The following is a 24,593-nucleotide window of genomic DNA, read 5'->3' as shown; positions in this document are numbered from 1 at the left end:
ACAGAGGTCAAACGTTTTCTGTAAGTCTTCACAAGGTTGGCACACACTGTTGCTGGTATGTTGGCCCATTCCTCCATGCAGATCTCCTCTAGAGCAGTGATGTTTTGGGGCTGTTGCTGGGCAACATGGACTTTCAACTCCCTCCAAAGTTTTTCTATGGGGTTGAGATCTGGAGACTGGTTAGGCCACTCCAGGACCTTGAAATGCTTCTTACGAAGCCACTCCTTTGTTACCCGGGTGGTATATTTGGGACCATTGTCATGTTGAGAGACCCAGCCACATTTCATCTTCGATGCCCTTGCTGATGGAAGGAGGTTTGCACTCAAAATCTCACGATACATGGCCCCATTCATTCTGTCCTGTACACGGATCAGTCGTCCTGGTCCCTTTGCAAAGAAACAGCCCCAAAGCATGATGTTGCCATCCCCATGCTTCACAGTAGGTATGGTGTTCTTTGGATGCAACTCAGCATTCTCTCTCCTCCAAACACGACGAGTTGTGTTTCTACCAAACAGTTCTATTTTGGTTTCATCTGACCATATGACATTCTCCCAATCCTCTTCTGGATCATCCAAATGCTCTCTAGCAAACTTCAGACGGGCCCGGACATATACTGGCTTAAGCAGAAGGACACGTCTGGCACTGCAGGATCTGAGTCCCTGGCGGCTTAGTGAGTTACTGATGGTAGCCTTTGTTACGTTGGTCTCGGCTCTCTGCAGGTCATTCACTAGGGCCCCCTGTGTGGTCCTGGGATTTTTGCTCACCGTTCTTGTGATCATTTTGACCCCCACAGGGTGAGATCTTGCGTGGAGCTCCGGATCGAGGGAGATTATCAGTGGTCTTGTATGTCTTCCATTTTCTAATTATTGCTCTCACAGTTGATTTGTTCACACCAAGCTGCTTGCCTATTGCAGATTCAGTCTTCCCAGCCTGGTGCAGGTCTACAATTTTGTTTCTGGTGTTCTTCGACAGCTCTTTGGTCTTCACCATAGTGGAGTTTGGAGTGTGACTGTTTGAGGTTGTGGACAGGTGTCTTTTATACTGATAACAAGTTCAAACAGGTGCCATTGATACAGGTAATGAGTGCAGGACAGAGTAGCTTCTTAAAAAAGAAGGTACAGGTCTGTGAGAGCCAGAAATCTTGCTTGTTTGTAGGTGACCAAATACTTATTTTCCACCATAATTTGCAAATAAATTCTTTCCAAATCAGCCAATGTGATTGATTGGTTTTTTTTTAACATTTTGTCTCTCATAGTTGAGGTCTACCTATGATGCCAATTACAGGCCTCTCTCATCTTTTTAAGTGGGAGAACTTGCACAATTGGTGGCTGACTAAATACTTTTTTGCCCCACTGTATAAAAGGAGCAAGTAAGCTGCGTTATCATAATGAACTGGATAAATAATTCCCCAAACAGATTAAAACTAACTATAACTTGAAAAGGGTGGGTAGGTAGGGGTGTGAAGTAATTATATTTTATTAGCTAGCAAAACACAATTTTTTGCTTTCAAATGATAATTCTATGTAAATCATCTTAATTAGAAATGTCAGAGAAACCTGTGAAGATCATAGCTAGCAACTAATTTCCTATGTATGGGTTATAATTTAAACCAAGTGGATCTCTCACTGTGTGGCAATATGCTGGCTATGAAATAAAGTTGGGAGTGTTGTCTGAGGTTATTACTATGTAAATGTGTGATGATTTCAGACCACCGCTGACTTGCTTAGTGATTAAAGAGAATTCTGAGGTCTCCAAAGATTGTGCTCTTTGGAAGGGCCTGGAGCAAAAAAAAATAAATGTAAAGGTGCTGAAAGGTGTTTGAACTTTAAAGGTCATGATTTTCTTTACCATTTTTAATTTTGCAGGACTGTTTGTAGGAAGGGTTTCCCCCCTTTGCTTATAGCTTTTCAGCTAATAACTCTGCAATGATCCCTGCATGAAGGAAATAAAAAAAAGAAAATCACCATAATATATTTGTCAAGGTATACAGAAATTAGGTAATTAAAACCCTAATTTCAGACCTCAGTGTTAGATTCAAGAAGAGAAGGGTGAGTTGGAAGAAATGTGTAGATTAGGTTTTATGTTCTTATAGTAAAGCGAGCAATATAAATTACTGTTAAGAGAATGGGAGATTGAATAATCTGCGGTTTGACCTCATAATTCCTGTCTTTATTTGAAGACATATCCAAAGATCAAAATATGATACTCAAAGTTAATAACTTGGATTACTATTAGTTAAATTATTTTGACAGATGGTATTTGCATTTCATTTCAAACACCTGCTCCCTGATCAAATATTCTTAGTACATTAAAATGCCACTACTTTTAAGAAAATAAAACTTGATTGGATTTTATATATCATACTTTATGCTGCCTAAAATAATTTGCTATTCTCACTAGTAGTGACTTTTATCCCTATCTTATATGTGCACACACCTCTACACCCATATTTCTTTACTGGTAAAGAGTAGTTAACTTTCTAACGTTAATCTTTATAAGGTAAGGATGACTTTGGACTTCCATTTTAGGGAATGCTGAGATTGTGACAAAAAAGTTCCCAGCTTCTATGTAAAGGCAAGTGCTACATAGAAGGAAACAGCCTCTAGGAGACAACCCTTCCCAAACAACCCTCTTTGCTTCATTTTACAGCATCTAGCCATCTGCCAACGAAAGGCAGATTAAAGCCAGCCAAATTCAATTTCTACTCACTGCTGCCACAGCTCGACATCTGGGGCTAAAGTGTCCCCAACAAAGCGAACATGACAGCCACATTGCTTTTTTGTCACATCCAGTAGCATGTTGATCTTCTGAAAGTCTCATAAAAATTTATTGATGTCTCCCATATTGCTGTGATTGGGAAGAAAAGTGTGTGCGTGCGTATGTGTGTATTAATGCTTCTGGAATAGATTTGATTTGATATGTCTTGTTCTATTGTCAGCATCTGTTTAGCAAGCCTTTTTAATACTTTCTGGCTGCCGATCAGTCATCCCTAGCTTGGGATGCTGACTTGCATACAAATTTTATTATTAAGTACAATTCTTTCTCTCCACCATCTCCTCCTACTCCCCTAACCACAGCCCCCATCCATCCATCACCCACCCTCCCCAAGAGACAGAGGGGGATCTCCAGCTGTGGGAGTCATGCAGTGCAAAACATCAGCCTCAGTAACATATATCAGAGCCCTATTTTTGCCTGTTGCAGGTGCTTTGTATTGGTAAATCGAATCATGGGGAAATCATTTATTTCCTAATGCTGTTTGTGGCATGTTAGTGAGAGAATTTACATGAGAGAGATTACTTTAATAACCAAAAAAATTACAGTGTGGGGTCTCCCCGCCCCATCGCCTTTGATATGTAATTGTTTCAAATTTAACCTGTCTCGAGTGAGGTTGAAAGGCATTATTAAATGTGAAGCATCTTGCTCCGGGGAAGGAAGTGAGAAAGCGGGGAGGATCACCATGGTGTAAACCTCCTTTCAGCCGTTAAATAGAAATGGAGTGAAATTAACAAATCAGCCAACCAAATAGAGAAGGAATTCCTATAGTTTGCAGAAAAGCTTATCTAATTTTAGTTATTTTCTACTCATCCACCCTGTGTCATCTTTTCTTCAGACCCAGCCCTGTATGATGTCTATGTTTTTCGTTCCTGAGACTGAGATTGTATACCTATTCTATTTGAAAGTTGTTATATGAACTGGCCCAAGTATTTTGTGAATGCCTGGAACTTCTGAGAAATGTTATTTAGATTTAGAAATGTAGCTGAACATCAAATTGTTTCTGAATAGAGAGCACTGATGGCCAACTACAGGGTAAAAGGGCAGTTCATATGAATAACCCAGTCCATGGAAGGTACCATTTGTTAATATGTGCGTGGGCGGTTATGTGGAAACAAGATTGGATCAAATAGGAGAATGAATACTATAGCTCTTTAGTAGTTTCTGTACTCCAGCATCAGTAGTCACATTGTTTGCTGCCATAGTATATCAAGTTTCTATTGTTTTTATAGAAATGCACTAAATGTGAGCCACAGTGGTATAGGTGGCCTTGAATTCTAATCTTCCCAATAACCATGAAATCCAGAATTTGGGCCAGTCTCATTCTTTCAGCCAATCTGACTTCACAGGGATGTTATGGGGAAAATAGGAAACAGGAACATTGTAAAAGCCGCCTTGGGTTGTACAAACTAAAAGTAGGATTAATGATAATAGTAATAGGTGCCTTGGGTGCAATTCCAAAACAACTGGAACACCATTTGGATGCCATCGGCATGGACAAAATCACCATCTGTCAATTGTAAAAGGCTGCTTTACCTGGAACAGCTTACACCCTGCAAGGATACCTTTAACACCATCAAACACTCATAAAGTGGCTAATGATATTTTTTAACCATATAACTACTGAAATGCAAATGGAGAACATCTGGTTTGAAAGGTAGGTCTTGATTCCTTCCAAGAAAGCCAAAAGATTGGTTGAAAGAATATATTCCATACAGTGGAACCAACAGAAGTCAAGTTTCCGTGTCTCTGACAAAAGAGCAGCCTTTACTTCTAAATTATATATCCAGAGTGATTCATACCAAGGATTTAAGCTAGTTACATTTAGTGATTAAACCTGATAAACAATTAACAACGAATACAGGTCTTCAACATGGTTGTAATATGTTCCTTGTATCATGAACCACATGAGGCCTTACATTGTATGCTAACAAGATGTTTTTGGACATTACCTCAAGAGCTGCTCCCCAGATCAATGCCCTGTGTAATACAGAACTGAAATGCTGTAGAAACTTTCTGTAGTTTGGTGTCTTGCATAATAAAAATTTCAACGTCAATCCCTATTCAACTTCTATGTTAATAAGTCTCTTTCCTCAGTTTTTTTTAATGAAGGTCATATTATATAAGATTAGAAATAGCAACTATGCTCCCCAGGGTTTTGAGGGGGGGAATGAAATGCAAATTTAATAATGGGTAGTCCCTGACTTGCAACAGATCAATTAGTGACTGTTCAAAGTTAAAACAACACTGAAAAGAGTGACTTATGACCATTTTTCACACTGACGACCATTGCAGTATACCCATGGTCATGTGATCAAAATTCAGATGCTTGGCAACTGATTTGTATTTATAATGCAGGGGTGTCCAAACTTGGGAACTTTAAGATTTGTGGACTTCAACTCCCAGAATTCCCCAGCCAGCTGGCTGGGGAATTCTGGGAGTTGAAGTCCACAAGTCTTAAAGATCCCAAGTTTGGACACCCCTGTTATAATGGTTGCAATGTGAACGACCTTCTGACAAGCTTAGTCAATGGGGATGTCAGATTCACTTAACAACTGTGTTGTTAATTTACCAATTGCAGTGATTCACAACAACTGTGACAAGAAAGATCATAAATAGGGCAAAACTCACTTAACTGTTTCACTGAGCAATAGGAATTTTGGGCTCAATAGTGGTCGTAAGTTGAGGACTACCTTTCATAAAAATAGAAGTAGGAATATGGTACAATTGTGATCTTTTAGCTTCCAGAAGTTTACTCCGATGGATATGAATTTTATGGAGAGGGTTTTACAAATAAAGCAAGTAGGACTTTGACATTCTCCTTTGGGAAGAGGTTACCCTACATGTATTTATGTTTTCTTCTTTTTCTATTTTGATAGTAAGAATGCTTTACTGAAGGATGTCATGACCCCAGGCACTCCCAAGGTAAGTGAGCCAAATCTAGTAGTATTTTGTTAATTTCCATTATCTTTTCTGTTTCTACAAATGTTACATTATTTATTTGATATAATTTCTCCTTTCATTTTTTTCTGCTTTTCTCCGTGGTACACAGAATCTTCCTTCCTTCCTCCCTCCCTGTGTGCCTAACTCTACAACAATTGTTGGGCATAGAATGCTTGTTAAAGCTATTATTGTCTTTATGCATACAGATCCCTCAGGATAGTATCTTGGTGCATCATGAAGATATTTTGAAAATGGGCAGAATAATTATTCTAAAAGAGTTCTAATGTAATTGGTATTAGCCTCTAAACTCTGTACCTTCATTTTGAATGTTTGGAAAGCGGAGCATGCCAGCATCCCTGCCTGTTCTCTTTGCCAACTAATCATATATTGGATCATAGAGATAGTGTTACAGTTAGTGCAGGGTTAAACTGTATAGAGCTACAGAGTTAGGATGCTGGCCATATTTCCCTGCAAAAGTGTGCTTCGTGCAATTGAGAGTCATTGTGTCACATTTTATCATAAGCTTCTAGTGTGATGTGTATTATGTCCTATGTTATAGTGTTTTAGTACACTATAGCAGATTAAGACCCATGATTATTAATAATAGCAAATGCAACTGAGGCAGCCATGAAAATGCAGAACGCAAGAAAAGGTTTCAGTTACAAATCAGGAATCTTCAGGCTTGCATTTGAGATTTTAAAATGTAAAAAATGAAAGAGCATCATGAGAAAAAGCTCGTCTCATACTTTCTGTTTGTGCTCATTGCTGGCTTGTGCTATCTCTTCAAATACCAAGCCTGAAAAAGAATTAAATCAGCATATTAGCTGTTTGGAGGTAAATATTTGTGACAGTTACTAGATAACCAATACAAGTCCTTTTCTCCTAGCAGGGATGAATCTTAGAAGTTTCAAACAACAAGGAATCTAATTTGTTTTGAAGGAGGGGATTAAAGCAGAAGAGTACAAGGGTCATATGTAACCCTATGTAATTATGTATCTGCTGGGACCACAGATTCTGTTCTGTGCACACTCTCTCCTGAAAGAATATTCAGAAGGATCCTTTAGCATTTGTTTGTTTTTTTCAGCCATTTGGACAAAAATTGTTTATTAGCATTTGGATGAAGAGCTGGCTTGCAGATCCAAAAAAGTTTACTTAAAACAAGGCCAAACTTACTATGACTATGCTGGCTGATTCTCCTGGGAATTGTTGTTCCTCAACATCTGGAAAGCCACAGATTCCCTACTCTTAATGTACGGCTTTAATTTTCTGCATTATTATCCATAAGGAACTGTCATTCATGACGCTCATGGCAAGGTGTTAGAACAGATGTGTTGGGACTATAACTGCCTCTTGAACTTCTTTTGACTAGGAATTCTGGGAATTGTAGTTCCAATGCATCTGGAGGGCGAACAATTGTGGTAGCCTGAGTTTCTGTATATTCAGTCACTTTGCTCAACTGTATGGGTGAATCCCTCTTGATTGTGTCTAATACTCTATACATTATTAAAATTACTGATTACAGCAAATACTGCTTGGGAAACTCTTGGTCTTTCCTTAAGATGCAGAAATTATTTCTCTTAATGATAACACATCTTCATCAGCATGAAATCCTAAATATAGTATCTAATAAGGAATATCCTTAGGAATGAATATTGTTGTGATAAAACACGAATGTGTACTTTAGTTTACAATTTTCTGTTTCCAGCTCTACCTGCTGTTTCTGGTTCCAATCCAATATTTAACACAATTTCCAGGACCTTATTACATAAATTTGTATTCAGTTTTATTTGGTATACCTTTCCTAGAAATGGAATTCCCAAGATTCTTGTTTGTTTATTCATTTTGAAGATTTCACTGTTTGATCTCCAGGGCTGTTAGTATATTCAAATAATAAAATATAAATAAAAGTTATAGTATTTGCACCTACAACTGGTGGAAGAAATAGGACGGAAGTAGGGCAAGGTTGGTGGGCAGATTTTAGGAAAGTACACATTTGCCAGTAGGCTATTACATTCTTACCAAACAAGTTTCTCTAAGAGGTGGCACTGCTTCCGAAAGTAAGTTTGACTATATCTGCACTTACTGGTTATTGCATTTACTCCAAATGCCACATTGGTCACATTCTGAATGACTCGCTTTGAATCAAAAGCACCTATCCCCACAAAAGAATTTTTTCAGGGTTATCAGGTAGTCAGTGACATTTTTGAATGGGAGCCAGTTCAGTCCCCAGCTGTACCCAATATCTGTTTCCTGCCATAGATTGCTCCCAAAGTCCAACATAAGTATTAGACTCTGTATATGGAATAATATGGTAGGCAGTAGAAGAATGGAACTAGGAAGTGACTGAGTGCTTGTTTGAAATTGTTGTTTCCATAGTTGGCCTGATCATTTTTTTGACAGATATTGGACTTGGCCAACTCTTGACAGATTGTTGCATTATGTACTTGCAATGGGATGGAAAAAAATATTAAGTGTCAAATAAATCAGAGTCTCATTCCACTCAATTTTGCTGTCTAAGATAACTGGAGCTGGAACTGACCAATTTCTCAGATGTATATATGTATGAACAGTTCTCTGCATCTGTCCATTCTTTGGTCACTAGATAAAACCAGACTTGTCTTTCTCTGGGAGAGGAAGAAAGAAATAAGCTGACATTAGTCTTTATACCTAAGCCAAAGTATATTTCCCTTTTGTTGATATATCCATAAGACTGGGCCAAGGATCATGACTTGGAATCACTGACACAATGTCAGTACAAGTGTGGCCATAACAAATTCTTTTTCCATTGCTATTTGTAAGAAAAAAGAATTCTAGTCAATTTTGTAACCTAAAGTAATTCCCTCATGGTGGCCTTTTCCACTCAAGAATCTATAAATTATTTATTTATTTATTTATTCATTCATTCATTCATTTACTTATTATTTCCTTCCTCTCCCTCCCTTTCTTTCTTCCTTCCTTCCTTCCTTCCTCTCATTCATTCATTCATTCATTCATTGCGTGCTGGTGGCACAGTGGTTAGAATGCAGTATTGCAGGCTAATTCTGTTTACTGCCAAGAGTTCGATTTTCATCAGCTCAAGGTTGACTCAACCTTCCAACTTTCTGGGGTCAGTAAAATGAGGACCCAGATTGTTAGGGGCCATATGCTGACTCTGTAAACAGCTTAGAGAAGGCTGTAAAGCCCTGTGAAGTGGTATATAAATCTAAGTGCTATTGCTAGTTCTTTCTTGACTTTACTGTTAATAGTTTTTTTTAAATCAGTTAAGAAGAAAATGAGCAAAATAAAAGAAACAAAAATAAAATACATTTTCAAGCAATACTGTATAAGATTATTATTTTTTAAAAAAATAGAAACATTAAATTAGAGTTCAAAATCAAAATACCTTCAATTTATCAATTTAAGACTTTATTAAAATCAAGTACCCTAGTCCCATCTCCCCTAATATGGGCATTGTGCCGATGCATAAATGCACTGATGCTTAACTGTCAGAATGTTCAACAGCAAACATGCCGTAATGAAACTCTGCAAGGAGATGGAGTATTTTTAAAGCTTATTTACAATTTCTACGTGCAAATGTTTTATTTTGTTTTCCAAATATATGAGCTAATGAGTGCTTGATCACTAACTCTAGATGTCCAGTCAGTTTTAAATTCCTTCTCCCACAGCTCCTTCATAGCTTATTAGACCATTTTTTGTCTCATACATTATTGTCTGTGCCCAGTTATTAAAATCTCAAAGGAGAAAGTACTTGATGAAATTGTCTCTGGATATTTTACTATAGACAATGTGCTCTTTTCTGAAATGTCTCTCTAGAGTTTGAGTTGGGAAAGATATGATATAGCATCAGGGCCCCTTGGGTCTATAGATGTTAGAAACAGCATTGCTAGGTACGTCTATGATGACCTTGGGGAAATTATAAAATACCTCGGGGCTTCATATTTAAAAATAAAAGACAATTAAAAGATGAATAATTAAATCTGCTCGATGTGGCTGTAGGGAAAAGGAAAAAAATCAAAGAACTGTCTATTGTTTTTGAAATATGTCAGTAGTCAGGGCTAGTATTCATGCCAGAGAAGATAGTAAGAATATTGGTTCTATAAAAAATAAGATAAAAATCTGATTTACTGAGACAGTGGTCCTAAATATTGTTTGTTGAAAAGAAATTTTATTGAAATCATTGAGTTTACTTCCAGGCAAATAAATTTAAGGTCAAAATGTCTTTTCTATTTTTCCATATATTTTTAATTTTTCAGGAGAAATAGAAACTATCTGGCCCTGATTACTTAATATTAGTTCAAATATAGTTCATAATTCAAGCTTATGAACTGTGAGATAGACAATAAAGGTGCTCTAACCTGAAATCAAGTTCAAGCAGGACTTCTCTCCTAACAACCAAATAGAAATTTATTGAAATGCTATAAGTTTTAGGAACATTGCCTAAATCTTACAGTAGATTTATATTTGAAACATACCTCAAGTTCAATGCAAGGCTGTGAATTAGCTAATGCCAATCAATGTAGAAAATATTAAATTATATCAGGAGTGGGGAATGATGGACATTGGATGACTTGTGGACTTCAACTCCCAGAATTCCTGAACGAACCATACTGCTCAGGAATTCTGGGTGTTGGTCCACAAGTCCTTAAAGGGGCCATAATTCTCCACCCCTGAGTTAAATGGACCAATGCTATGTTGCAAATTGATGTAGATTTGAAGTGGTTTGATCTGATTATGATGTTACAACATCATAATCACATCGTAAGAAGACTAAGTCTTCTTCTCCTTCAGTTCCCTTTGCAGCATAGACTCTAGGGCACTCGTCTCCGGTGTAACACAAACTAAGGGTCAAGTTGTCAGAATGTTCTTTCATCACACATTGCTGCATTAAATGCTCTTCTTGAAGTCAGGTTTGGATACCCAAAAGGGGCAAGTGGGAGTCTGAGTTTACCTGGTCTTGAAAAAGTGCCCGAAAATAAAAATGCTGGTGTTCACAACTTGGAACTGGTACTTCTGGTGCTATGATAAAGCACAACAGAGGCTGCTATCATTCATTGCATTGGGGTTACAGTTCTCAAGTGATAACAGCTATTAACAACACTTTGACTGCTTCCCCACTATGCAGGGGAGGGCAGGAGACAGAAAACATGTCAAGCCATCACCTCCATGTTAAGTGATAAGTACCTATTTAGATGGCAGAGTTAAAGTCCAACGCATCAGGCAGGAAACACTTACCGCAGAGAGAAGGAAAAGGCCAGAGCGAGATACAAAAAGCAGGGTTAGGGTATTTGTTGTGCTGACAGCAGCTGTGATTGATTGTTTAAAAGAAATAAACTGCCTGTGTTTTCAGGGCTATCAAAAAGCAGGAGCCCAACACTTAATAGTTTCAAATGGGTGGCCTTGAAAGGAAACAAAGTGCCAGCTCACTGTTTGCCACTTCTGACTCTTGACCTGCCTCTTAGAGAGGGGAGGAGGCAGTTAGGATGGGAGAGTGGCAGTGAACATGCACTGCAATTGTGAGGCCTTTTTTAGTGTGATAATGGGACAGACCAGCTGGATCTGTAAATGGGGAGCAAAAAGGAAAAGTGGGAAGAAGTGATATGAAGAGACTGGAGGGGAGAGAAAAGGAAAAGTATGGAAGTAACCTCAGATTCACAACCTTGCATTGGGTAAGGGCTTCAGAAATGAGGGGACCCATGTGATTTTCCACTAAGAATCACCATAAGCTCATTTACACTTAATCACAATACACTTGTGTCTGACATCTTTTCTTTTTCCTGCCATGTCCTCCCAATATTTTTAAAGTTTGTCCCCAGCTCAGAAGTGAGACAGGTTTAAGACATCCTAAGATCAGAAAGAACCCACAGACTATTTTTAGAGGACAAGTCCTCATGATCCAAGCTCTGTCTCATCCTCAGTCTACTGGCATGGCAGCCTAAATTCATTTTAGCTGTCCTGGTCTTAAAAGAGCATTTTCTTCGTTTCTTCTGTAGTACAGACAATTTTGTAGTACAGACAAATTATGACAACTCTTTCACTACCTTAATGATGATTTGTTCAGGGATCCGATTGGCTGTTTATGGCTGCTGTGATCCCACCCTGTCCCATCACTGGACAATACCCCCTCTGCCCTTTTTGATTGGAGCTGTAGGAGAAGCCAGTCATCTGATTTTTATTTCTACATAATGCCAGATCTGTGCTTCACAAAGTGCCACCTGAAAGACTACTAGATTTCTTATTAAAGTATTTCAAGAGAGCTGCTTGAAAGGAAAAATTGGCTGCAGGTCAATTCAAACCGGGAGAGAAATACATTAATTGTTTTGTCCCAAATGAGTGCAAAAGAGAGATTAGTTCTGCTTGAGTTCAGATCACTATTCCAGCTATCTATCTAATCACTGACATAGCCCAGGTGTTAATTGCCTTGATGGTATTTCCTCCACTGAGTTTTGACTTTTAAATCTTCACTCTCATGATATATTTACTTCTAACCTTCTTCTTGACTTCAGTGTGATTGATGCTGCCAGCTTCAAGAATGACCAAGTGATCTTCATCCAGACTCTTGATGTTATTTCCATAGGGTTATCTTGATTCCTTCAGTTTTTCGGTATTTTCTCCTGTTGATGGTAAGAGTGGCACATTTGCCCAGTTCAAACTCAATTGCAATATCTTGGCTGCATATGCAGACAGTGTTGAGCAGCGATTCTATTTCAGGTGGGTTTTTTTTCCATATAGCTTCATATCGTCAATGTAATGAAGATATAGAATAGCCTGGCAGATATTTTCAATGGCAGTATTGTTGACAAGGGAAGCAGTCCAGTAACAAATAGTGGTGGTTTTATGGTGTTGTTGTGAATCTCCTTGAAAAATTCCTTTTTTGATATTAACCTCTCTCTTATCACCATTGGTCAGCAGAAGACCTGTCTTCCATTGTGCCATCGATCTTTGCATAGAGCTTCTGATGTTCTACTGACTCCTGTTATTTCTAGGAATGTGATTATTCAATCATGTGGTAGGCAGTTGAATGCATTCTTCCAATCAGTCCACCCTATGTTATAGTTGGTTTTCTTCCTTCTCTTACACTTTTCTAAAATCATTTTGTCAATTAGGAGCTGATCTTTTATTACTCTGCTATTAGGGTAGTTTCCTTTCTGGTCAGGTGGGAAAAGCTTGTGTTAGATGCTGTTGATTGCAACAGCTACCACATCAGTTAGTAATTTGAAACTTGTTGGTAAGCAAGTAATTGTCCTGTAGTTTCTTGTACTGCCCCTTTTGATGGAGTTGTTTAATCAGGTAATTTTTCTTTTTATTAACCTTCATACTTTGGCTACCTAATGAGAAGAGAGGACTCATTGGAAAAGCCCCTGATGCTGGGCAAAATTGAAGGCAAAAGGAGAAGAGTACAGCACAGGATGACATGGTTAGATAGTGTCATTGATGCAATGAATATGAATTTGAGCAAACTTGGGAGACAGTGGAGGACAGGGAAGTCTGGCATACTATGGTCTGTGGGGTTGCAAAAAGGCAGACAACACTTAGAAATTGAACAACAACCAAGGTTTGCTAAATGTTAACCAGTCTTCAATTTCATCTCCTTGCATGGCAATGAGTGAATGTAAACCAGTCAGATGCTTCAACCCAAAACCATGCAGTACATCTTTACATGTTAACCAATTATTGATTTTCCTTGCCCTTTACTATATAATTTCTGCTGTTATTACAGGTTATTTAATTTCAGCTTCTTTTTTATTCTTATTCCCCTCTTATTTCCCTCTTTTATGCAACAAGATGTTGCATTCTTGTTGTGTTTCTTTGGATTGTCCCATAGTTGTAGTCAGAACTCACTATTTCTTCTTTGTCAAGTGTTGACTGGTTTATTGCAATCTCTCTCTCTTAATGGATTGGTAGAAACATTTCTGATTCAATTGAAATGGGAAATTCTGCCTGTAGTGTGCAATTCAATTTGCTGCTTTTCTTTCATTTGTTCTAGCTTGCTTGCATCTGATCTCAGTATGCTGATCTTATTTTCCAACCCGAGATTCCATTTTGGTGGTGCACTGTTTGGCTTGTTTGTTGATTTTGCATTTAAGATATTCAGTTATAATGCTTCCATGCCATACATTAGTTAGTGTGCTTCTTGCAGTAAGCTGGTGCTTATATTTGATATTATAGTATTGGCATCTTTTAATGCTTGTGCTAGCTGTTTCTTCGGAACAAGCTGCAATCAGACAATTTTACTCTGTTTTTCTTCTGCTCTATGTATTCAGTTATTCTTTCTTTCAACTCCCCTTGTTTTTTAGTTAGAGGACTTTGTTCTTTCTGAGGAGAAGGCAGAAGAGAAGATGCCTGGTTTGGGAATGAAAACAATTCAGTATCTATGCTGAGATTGTGAACAATTCAATTTGTCTCTACAGTCTGAGCGAGCTACTTCTGGTTTTTGGCCTGAGTAGCTTCTTGCAGTTCTACTTCAATGAATGCTATATTTTGTGTTATAAGTTGATGTTGATCTGCTAGCTTCTTTTCAATTATTTCTGATTCTAGATGTTGTCCTAGTGCATTTTTTTAGATATCCTCTTCTGAATCCTCTTCTTGATGAACTTGATTTGTAATAACTGATCATTGTTTATTTGTTATTATTAATCTTAATAGTAATAAGGTAGTGTTACCAGGCTGCATTATAATAATTCAATTGGATCCAGAGAATCATTAAAAATATACCAATAATAATTTCTGCATACTTCCCTTGCCAGCATAATAATAATGAGAGGGTTGAGCTGTATTTTTTGTTTGTTTGTATGCATCTTATCAGTATATACCTCTATTGGCTGTTATATCTCAGAGTTTAAGGGAATATATTGAACTGGTTTTTTATTCCTAATTAAATGAAGCCCATCTCTTGTTTCTTATGGCAAAGACAGAGTTCTGGAATTTAAGTTTCAGGCTTCTATCCTGTAGTAGGAAAAATTCATGTAATACTAAAAAGAAACAGGTTATGAAGTTCAAATTAAAGAAAAGTTGATCAATTTATAATATTGTTTTAGGTTTTATACAGGTTCCTATATTTTAAAACCCAGTGCTTAAAGTATCTTTATTATGAATATGTATTCATAATTAAATAAAACCCTTTGCAGTCTTTTCATAGAAATAAACCAATGTAGTCTGAGCAATTTTGTTGTTTATAAAAATATTGCCCTAAATATCAATTTATGTTGCAAGTTTAGAGAATGTGTAATCCTCCCAATGTTGCTGAGCTAAAACATCCAGAAGCCCCAGCCAATAGGATCAGGGCTTTAGAAACATCTAGAAAGCAACTCTGGGGAAAAATAGGATTTTTCCCCCTAAATAATCATGTATAGGAAAACGTAACTGGACACGGAACCATTGATTGGTTCAAAATTGGGAAAGGAGTCCAGCAAGGCTGTATACTGTCACCCTGCCTATTTAACTTATATGCAGAGCACATCGTGAGAAAGGCAGGGCTAGGGACGGCAGAGCTTCATGTCGCGGTGACACAATGCCTTTTCCGGGCTCTCTGGATAGCTGTCGAATTCGGATCATCTGGACTGTCCAATCCGGACCTAAACCGTCCCGAAGAGACAGTGAAACATATGAAGAACGGTTGCAGAAACTGGGTATGTCTAGTTTAATAGAAAGAAAGACTAGGGGAGACATGATAGCAGTGTTCCAATATCTCAGAGGTTGCCACAAAGAAGAGGGAGTCAAACTATTTTCCAAGGCACCTGAGGGTAGAACAAGAAGCAATGGGTAGAAACTAATCAAGGAGAGAAGCAACTTAGAACTGAGAAGAAACTTCCTGACAGTTAGAACAATTGATCAGTGGAACAGCTTGCCTCCAAAAGTTGTGAACGCCCAACACTGGAAGTCTTTAAGAAGATGTTGGATAGCCATTTGGCTGAAACGGTATAGGGTTTCCTGCCTAGGCAGGGGGTTGGACTAGAAGACCTCCAAGGTCCCTTCCAACTCTGCTATTGTATTATTGAAAGGTAGGGGGAGATCCTGCGGTCCCAGAGACACCCGCAAAGTCTCTGGTGACCCAGAAAAATCTCCCTTTGCCAGCGATCTCGACTCAGCCTCTAGGCTGCTGAAACTACTGAAAGCTCCTACACGCAAGCGCAGGAGAGAAGCATGTTGCTCTGGTGAGAGTTTAAAAAAAAAAATTCTATTGGAGAGAGAACACCCTAAATTTGGAAATTTAATTTAAAATAAAGGCTGACTAGAGAGAAAGCGGCGGATTTAAGATGCCAATTGAAGTTTTTCTTTTTTCCCTTTTTATTTTCGGAAGCCAGGCTGGACTTTCAATCACAATTCAATGTGGATTGGCTTATTGCGCTTTTTGATACTTTTATTCTGGACTTTGTGGGGACACTGAATTTAAATTTTAACTGCTTTGAAGATTCTTTTTTCTCTTTTTTTCTGTTGGCTTTTCTTTTTTGTATTTTTGAATTTCTGTTTTTTGAAGTTAAAAATGGAGCCGGGAAAAAATAAGCATTGAGAGTGGATACAATTAACTTTTCAAGTCCACTAGGTGGCAGTGTTAATTGTATCCACTCTCAATGTTTCACATTGTTACTAAGTGTTATTATTTGAACTGTTTAGAGAGAAGCTGTTCTCTGGAAGGCTATTTGGTTAAGAACTGATAGGGGCAAGAATACAGTTGTTTACACAGCTGTTTCCTGTGGAACTTTCAGTATCTGGAAACCTACTTTGGACTAAACAGAAGCTCTAAGGGAAAGCTCAGCGTGACCTTGGAAAGACTTCCATCTAAAAAAAAAAAAGAAGAGACTTTGAATCTTTTTTTTTCTAGCTTTGTGGCAGTGCATATATTATCTTGCTGGGGAGGTGGTGATTTTTTTTTCTTCCTTGACTCCTTGGCTTCTTTTTTTTTTTTTTGAAGCTTTTGAAGTATTGACTCTTGATTTTTCTTTGCTCTCTTTTCCCTTTGAAGATATTGGAGATAAATGGATGACTTGCTCTAAAATTTGAGTAAATTGGACTGAAGATTTTTTTTTCTTTTCTCTTCTCTCTTTCTTTTCTCTTTTACTTTTCTTTTTAAGTAAGAGTTCTTCATTTTTTCTCTTCTCTCTTTTTTTCTTTTTCATTCTATCTATAACTGTACTTTTATAAGCTGATGTTTAAATCTTTGTGATATGAATTAGACTAATTGGACTAAAATACAAAAGAATAAACTTAGAAGATGAGTAGAAAGATAATACCTGTTGATTCTACAACAACAACCCCTGCCTCCTCACCTGCAGGAGGACAAAGATCAATACAGTTGATGCTTCAACAACAAAAAGAGAAGGGAGTAACCTTAGGGGCAATTATGCAAGCGATACAGAAATTACAAACAGGAGATGATTGCAAGAATGAAAAGTTAGATACCATTGTAAAGAAGACTGAGAGTATAGAAAGAAGAATTGAGGCAATAGAGCAACGAACTGAAAGCATAGAACAAAAGACAGTTAAAACCGAAGGAAAAATAGAAGATATGCAACATTGGATGATGAAATACGAGGACAAAATCCAAAAAATTGAAGAAAAAGTTCAATAAGAAGAGAAGAAGGTTTGACAGCAGATTGAGTGACGTGGAAAGGGAGAGTGGTGGAATATTAAGATGGGAGATGGATAGGTTTGAATTTTTCTTAAGTTTTCAAAACATAGAAGAAAGAGGAAAGAACCTAGTACAAATAATATCTGAAATTTTGAGATATCCCAAGAGAAGATGATGGATAGCATAGATGAAGCGTTCCAAGTATATACAAGATATGAATGATAAATGCCCTTCCAAGGGAAGTCCATGTAAGTTTTACTAAGAAAGCAACTAAACTACAAATATTACAGAAAACAAGAGATAGAAAATTAGAATATAAAGGCAAGGAAATTGTAGTTCTGAAGCAAATTCCGAGAAAAGTGAGAGAGAAGAGAAGAGAATATCAATTTTTGACCAAGGTTCTGATTTTAAAAGGTGTTAATTATAGATGGCTCATACCAGAAGGTCTATTATTTGTATGACAAGGACAAAGATACAGAATAGATACAATCGATAAGGCAGAAGCTTTCTATGCAGAACACTTTAGAGAAATGGCTGAGAAAACTGGAAAAGAAGAACTATTGGTACAACTACTGGAGGCACCCATAATTGAGATTGAAAAAATAGAAGGTGCTGTAGGCAGAATTGATAAAGAAGAAGGCGCGGTGGGTGGCGTAAATCTCAGAGAACAACGAGAACCCAGATCAACTAGAGCTATAAATCCTGTATATAAGGTATAAACATGGATGGAAAAAAATGGTCACAATAAATATAAATGGACTTAACTCAGCAATTAAAATAAGGAAAATATTTCACAAATTGGAAAAGCTAAAATTTGACATAATTTGCCTACAAAAAGTTCATATTCAAAAGAGATATGAATACCTACTAGCACAACCAAAGCTTGGAAAAATGTTTACTACACTGGTGAACTGTAAGAAAAGAGGAGTGATCTTCTATATTAAAGATAATATTCCAGCGAAACTAATATATACAGATGAAGAGGGAAGAATCTTGATGGTGGAAATTATGGATAATATTAAAAAAATACTTTTAATTGCAATTTATGCTCCTAATGAAAAACAAGATGAATTTTACAAAAAACTCCACAAAAAAATTTCTGATTTGGACTATGTTGATATTTGTATGATGGAAGACTTCAATGGCATTGTAAACCAGAACATGGACTACAAAACGTACAAAACAACAAAGATAAATAGAAAATTGCTTCCAAAATCCTTTTTCAGGATGATAGATGAAACAAATTTAAAAGATATTTGGAGAGAAAGAAATCCTACAAAAGAACAATATACTTTTTATTCAAATAGACATTCATCATTTTCCAGAATCAATATGATATGGGCCTCAACGGAACTGATCTGTAATGTACAAAAAATTGAGATTGAAACAAGCACCTGAGCGGATCATAATCCAATTACAATCAAATGGAAGGGCCAAAGAACAAGATCTAGATGGACATTAAATAATATCATATTGAAAGAAAAAGATTTTGTACAGAAAATGGAAAAAGAACTGGCCTTTTTCTTTAAAGAAAATAGAAAAGAAGATACATCAATGCAGAATCTTTGGGATACAATGAAGGATGTTTTTAGAGGTTTGATAATAGATTACATAAGGAAGAGAAATTTAAAGAAAAGACAAACACACAAAGCTCTAGAGAATGATTATAAAATACTTGAAAAAGAGCTACAGAGATCTCCACAAAAAATGATATTAAAATAAAAATGGATACAATTAAACATAAAATAATCTATTGGAAAAGGAAGAACTGGCACAAAAAATTAGAGGCACCAAACAGAACTACTTTGAAAATGCAAATAAGCCAGGCAGATGGTTGGCATATAAACTGAAAAAAGAGAGAGAAACGAAGAAAATATTGCAGCTAAGAGATGACCAAGGACAAATTCAGTATGGAAATGCTGAGAAGAAGAAAATTATACAAAACTATTATACTAAGCTGTATGAACAAGAGAAAATAGAAGAGAAAGGAGTCAAAAAATATTTACAGGATGCTAATCTTCCCCAGATACCAGACGAAACTAAAACAATGTTGGAAGGTAAAATAATGATGATGGAGCTAACAGAAGCACTTAAAAAACAAAATAATGGAAAGGCCCCGGGGCCGGATGGATTACCAGTGGAATTCTACAAAACATTTGAAGAATCCTTGTCTCTCCCACTCTTAGAAGTTATGAATGAAGTGATGTCTGAGAGTAGAATACCTAAATCATGGTCAGAAGCATACATTGCATTGCTATCCAAGGAGGAGACTGATTTAACACAAACCAAGAACTATAGACCAATCTCTTTATTAAATTCAGATTATAAGTTATTTGCATCTATATTAGCAAAGAGACTTAAAAAGTACCTACAAGTTTTATCCACTCTGATCAAAATGGTTTTTCACCAAAGAGACAAATTAAAGACAATATGATAATGATTTTGAATACTTTGGAATATTATGAGGCCCATCCTGAAAAACAAATGGCTTTGATGTTTCTTGATGCATAGAAGGCTTTTGATAACGTGAATTGGCAATTTATGTTCTTACAATTGGAACAGATGAATTTTGGTAAGAAATGTATCCAAACTATACAAATGGTATATCATAAACAAACAGCAAAGATAATGGTAAATGGAGAATTGACAGATTCTATTGAAATAAAGAAACAAGGTACGAGACAAGGTTGCCCATTATCACTGTTACTATTTGTCTTAACATTAGAAGTTAATATTCTAATGTTAAACAGAAAGATTAAAAAAGAAGAAATAAAAGGATTGAAACTAAAAAAGAAGAATACAAGCTACAAGCATTTGCAGATGATTTGGTTTTTATCCTTGAAGATCCACTAGAGACAGAACCCAAATTGTTAGAAAGGATAGAGGAGTACGGAAAAGTAGCAGGCTTGAAAATAAACAAAGGCAAAACAAAGATTTTGACAAAGAATATACCATTAAGACAAAAGGAAGAGTTGGTGGAGGTTTTGCAGATTCAAGTCACAAACAAGGTTAAATACTTGGGGATATACTTATCAGCTAGATGCAGTACTCTTAAGGAGGACAATTATACCAGACAAAAGAAACAAATTGCGACTGACTTGATGAAATGGGAAAATTTACAACTATCAATGATAGGAAGAATCTCTGCAATTAAAATGAATATTTTACCCAGAATCTTATACCTGTTCCAGACAATTCCAATCAGATTGGGCAAGGACTTTTTTGAAGATCAAAAAATAGTTTTGAAGTTTATTTGGCAAGGGAAAAAAGCAAGAATAAATCTTAAATTGCTGCAAGAGGATGATTGGGCTTACCTGACTGGGAGTTGTATTATCAAGCAACAAACCTGATGTGGATTAAGGAGTGGATAACACTAAAAAACTCTAGATTATTGAATGTAGAGGGTCATGATTTACTGTTGGGATGGCATGCTTTTTTATGGTATAAGGGAACTAAAGCACATGGTTATTTTAGAAGACATTATATAAGGGAGGCTTTGCTATTAAATTGGGAAAAGGTTAAAAGATTACACTACTTAAAAGCTCCAGTCTGGATATCAACCACTGAAGCATTTTCATATCCAATAATATATAAAAAGGAACAAACAGTTAGATATGTTGAAATATTGGATGCAGAGGGTGAACTCAAATCTATCCAATAGTTGAAACAAGAAGGAATAGAAATGAATTGGTATTCATATGTGCAGATACACTTCTAATGAAGGTAGAAAATCAAACATTCTTTATAATAAAATGACTGAGTTAGACAAAATTTTAAGAGGTACTGATGAAAAAGTAATTTAAAAACTATATGGATATTTATTAGAGGTTAAACTACAAGAGGAACAAGTTAAAGAAACTATGATAGTTTGGGGGAAAATTTTTGGACATGGGATTGATTTAGAGAAATGGCAGAAATTGTGGTCCCAAAATTATAAAATGACAATGTCAACTGCATATACAGAAAATTTGTATAAGATGTTTTACAGGTGGCATCTACCCCCAACGAGAATTGCAAGAATGCTCAAGAAATAAATCAGAAAAGTGTTGGAAATGTCATCAGACACCGGATTCATATTGCCACATGTGGTGGACTTGCATTGAAGCTAAAAGATACTGGACTAAGATTCACTGTGGTTGGAGAAAATGATACACAAACACATAGACCTTAAAGCAGAGATTTTTTTATTGAGAATCATACCAGAAATTTACAATAAAGACTTGAAATATTTGATTGTAAACGTTTTAACAGCAGGTAGAATCGTATTTGCAAAAAATTGAAAAAATGAAACAATACCAAAACAGGAAGAAGTTATTCGAAAGATAATGGAGTGTGCTGAAATGAGTAAATTGACATTTGAAATCAGAGAACAAGAAGATGAGCAATTTTATAAGATATGGGATTTGTTTTATCAGTGGCTGGACAAAAAAACCTGGAAATGAAAAATGTTTTATTTATGTTTTAATTGAAGGAGATAAGTGATAATGCAATTATATTATTAAATAAATTAATAACGATACAATGAAAGACTGACATACATATGAATTGAATAATTTAGAATATTTTGTTTTAAAATGGATAAGGATAATAATGAATCTATCTACATTTAATAGATGATTGGTGATATTATGCATAACTCTAAGTAGTGATGTATATTATAAAGATATCTTGTTGATAAATAGTTTAATAAGGAAGTAATGAAAGATTGGTATATCTATGAACTGAGTATTTATAATACTTTGTTTAAAAATGAAGGAATAACATTTTTGTTTTGAATGTATGATATACAAGGACAACAATGAACATAAGCATACTTGATGGATGATTAGCGGGATTATGCATAACTGAAAGTAGTGATGTATAAACATAAACAGTTGGTAAATTCTTTTATACTGTAAAAATAATCAGAATGAGATAAGTGATTACATAAAGGTATATTAAATAGACAATCAAGAATGCAAGGGAATTAGGTTCGCTGAAAGGAAAGAAATATTAACTGTAATTGAATATATGATGTACAATGAAAGTGAGGTACCTAGTTACCGGTATATTAGATGGAAAATTTGTGACTGTATACGTAATTGAAAATATGGATGCACAAAAGCTTGTAACCAAATGACATGCTGTATGTAATGGATGAGAATTTTTAATGTTGTCTTTTATGTTTAAAAATAAAAAAAATGATAAATAAAGAAAGGCGGGGCTAGATGAATCAAAAGTTGGAATTAAGATTGCCGGGAAAAATATCAACAACCTCAGATATGCAGATGATACCACTCTAATGGCAGAAAGTGAAGAGAAACTAAAGAGCCTCTTGATGCGGGTGAAGAAGGAGAGTGCAAAAGTTGGCTTGAAACTCAACATTAAGAAAACTAAGATCATGGCATCTGGCCCTCTCAATTCCTGGCAAATAGATGGGGAAGAAATGGAGGTAGTGACTGATTTCATTTTCCTGGGATCCAAGATCACCCAAGATGGGGACTTCAACCAAAAAATTAAAAGACGCTTGTCCTGGGAAGGAAAGCTATGGCAAATCTAGTCAGCATACTAAAAAGCAGAGACATCACCCTGCCAATAAAAGTGTGTATAGTCAAGGCTATGGTTTTCCCAGTTGCAATGTATGGCTGTGAAAGTTGGACCATAAGAAAGGCTGAGCGCCAAAGAATTGAGGCCTTTGAACTATGGTACTGAAGAAGACTCCTATGAGTCCCTTGGACTGCAAGGCAATCAAACCACTCAGTCCTAGAAGAGATCAACCCTGACTGCTCTTTAGAAAGCCAGATCCTGAAGATGAAACTCAAGTACATTGGCCACCTAATGAGAAGGAAGGACTCACTGGAGAAGAGCCTAATGCTGGGAAAGATTGAGGGCAAAAAAAGAAGGGGATGACAGAGAATGAGGTGGTTGGATGGAATCACTGAAGCAGTTGGCGTAAAATTAAATGGACTCCAGGGGATGGTAGAGGACAGGAAGGCCTGGAGGAATGTTGTCCATGGAGTCGCAATGGGTCAGACATGATTTCGCAACTAACAACAGCAATTTATGATTGACTAAAGCTGCAGTTTAAGAATACACATGGTTGAGAATCTACTATCTCTCTGGGCAATCTTGTTCCATTATTTAATTGCCAACTTTGCAGAACAAAGTGCACCCTAATTTCAATTTGTCGTGTAATGTAACTGAGCATTTATGCTTAGCTTATGATTCAGAGGGGGGTTCATCGAATTGGAAACCATTAGTGCAGAAGCAGAAAAGAAAATATAGTTGCTTCTATGAGCAATAGAGACTATCGTTATTTGGAAAGGTGGCAGGGGAAAGAAGCAAAGATGAAAGGAAGCTTTGGACAAGATTGATAGCCTCGTTGCCATTAAGAAAAAAATTAGCCGATGGCGGCTATCATATTAAAGGGTGAAGAAGCTGTGAATTATTTTCTTAAAGATCTTATCACTTACAATGATAATTTTACTTTCCAAAAGGCCAATTTTAATGAGGCGAGCCAGGCAAAAAGTCATGATTTAATGCCAGATTTTTTTCCCCAAAACACATTTTACTGCTTTTTTGTCCATGTTTAAAAAGCACTGGTGACCTTTTTTTTATTTAGCTTGCCCCAGGTGTAATGCTCAGGCTGATCCTCTTAGGGTTTTATAGTCTCAGTAGAGAGTGCCTTTACCCAGCAGATGGATGATTTAAAGGAGAGAGCGAAATATGATGTCTCACTGGCACTTGGACAAATCTGTAGCTCTGCTTTTCAACAGGGAAATGGTAGTTTGCCATAGAAGTGTGTGTGACAGGGCGTGGAGCTGTGGAAGAGAAAGATTGAATTAGTTATTTTCTTTCCTAGAAAAAATTCAGAGAAAAGCAGGGGGACTCCAGATTTTTGGTGCATGTTTCTGTATATGTTTTGCATATTCTGTAAAACAGTTTGGAGCCATTGTCCATGTTAGACTATAGAACAGGGATGTGAAACTCGCGGTCTGTCGGCCAGATGTGTCACATGCTGGTCATGTCCAACCCCGGTTTAGCAAAGGGAGAAAAGTTGTGATACGTTAGATGATGACAATGTGTCATCACGAGTTTGACATCACTGCTACAGAATATATTGTAACTATGAGGAAAACAATATCAAGGGTTTTCAGTTTTCAGTATATTTTATGATTACTTGAGATCATAGGTCTGTCTCAGTGGAACAAAAGTAGAATGGTTCAGTTCAAAGGAGAAAGGGAAAACTTTTTTTTCATAGCTTTCTCTGCTTTTTCCAATGGCAATCATTCCAGCAGGAGCATCAAGAATCTTTCATAGGTCAAGAAAGATG

At 36.6% G+C, this 24,593-nt stretch overlaps 1 protein-coding gene across 1 annotated transcript in view; it reads left to right on the top strand.

The window, feature by feature from the left end:
* Positions 1 to 24,593, top strand: part of RNF220 (ring finger protein 220) — a 349,771-nt gene that overhangs the window by 235,279 nt on the left and 89,899 nt on the right. Inside the window, exon 4 of the mRNA XM_081946336.1 lies at positions 5,652 to 5,697. Within this exon, the coding sequence (XP_081802462.1) occupies positions 5,652 to 5,697 (46 nt within the window). The remainder of the gene's footprint in view (positions 1 to 5,651; positions 5,698 to 24,593) is intronic.

Source organism: Natrix helvetica (genome assembly GCF_964273705.1).
Source record: "Natrix helvetica genome assembly, chromosome: 3".
Lineage (NCBI taxonomy): Eukaryota > Metazoa > Chordata > Lepidosauria > Squamata > Natricidae > Natrix > Natrix helvetica.
The sequence above is the reverse complement of the archived record's forward strand: the minus strand, read 5'-3'. Positions and strand labels throughout refer to the sequence as shown.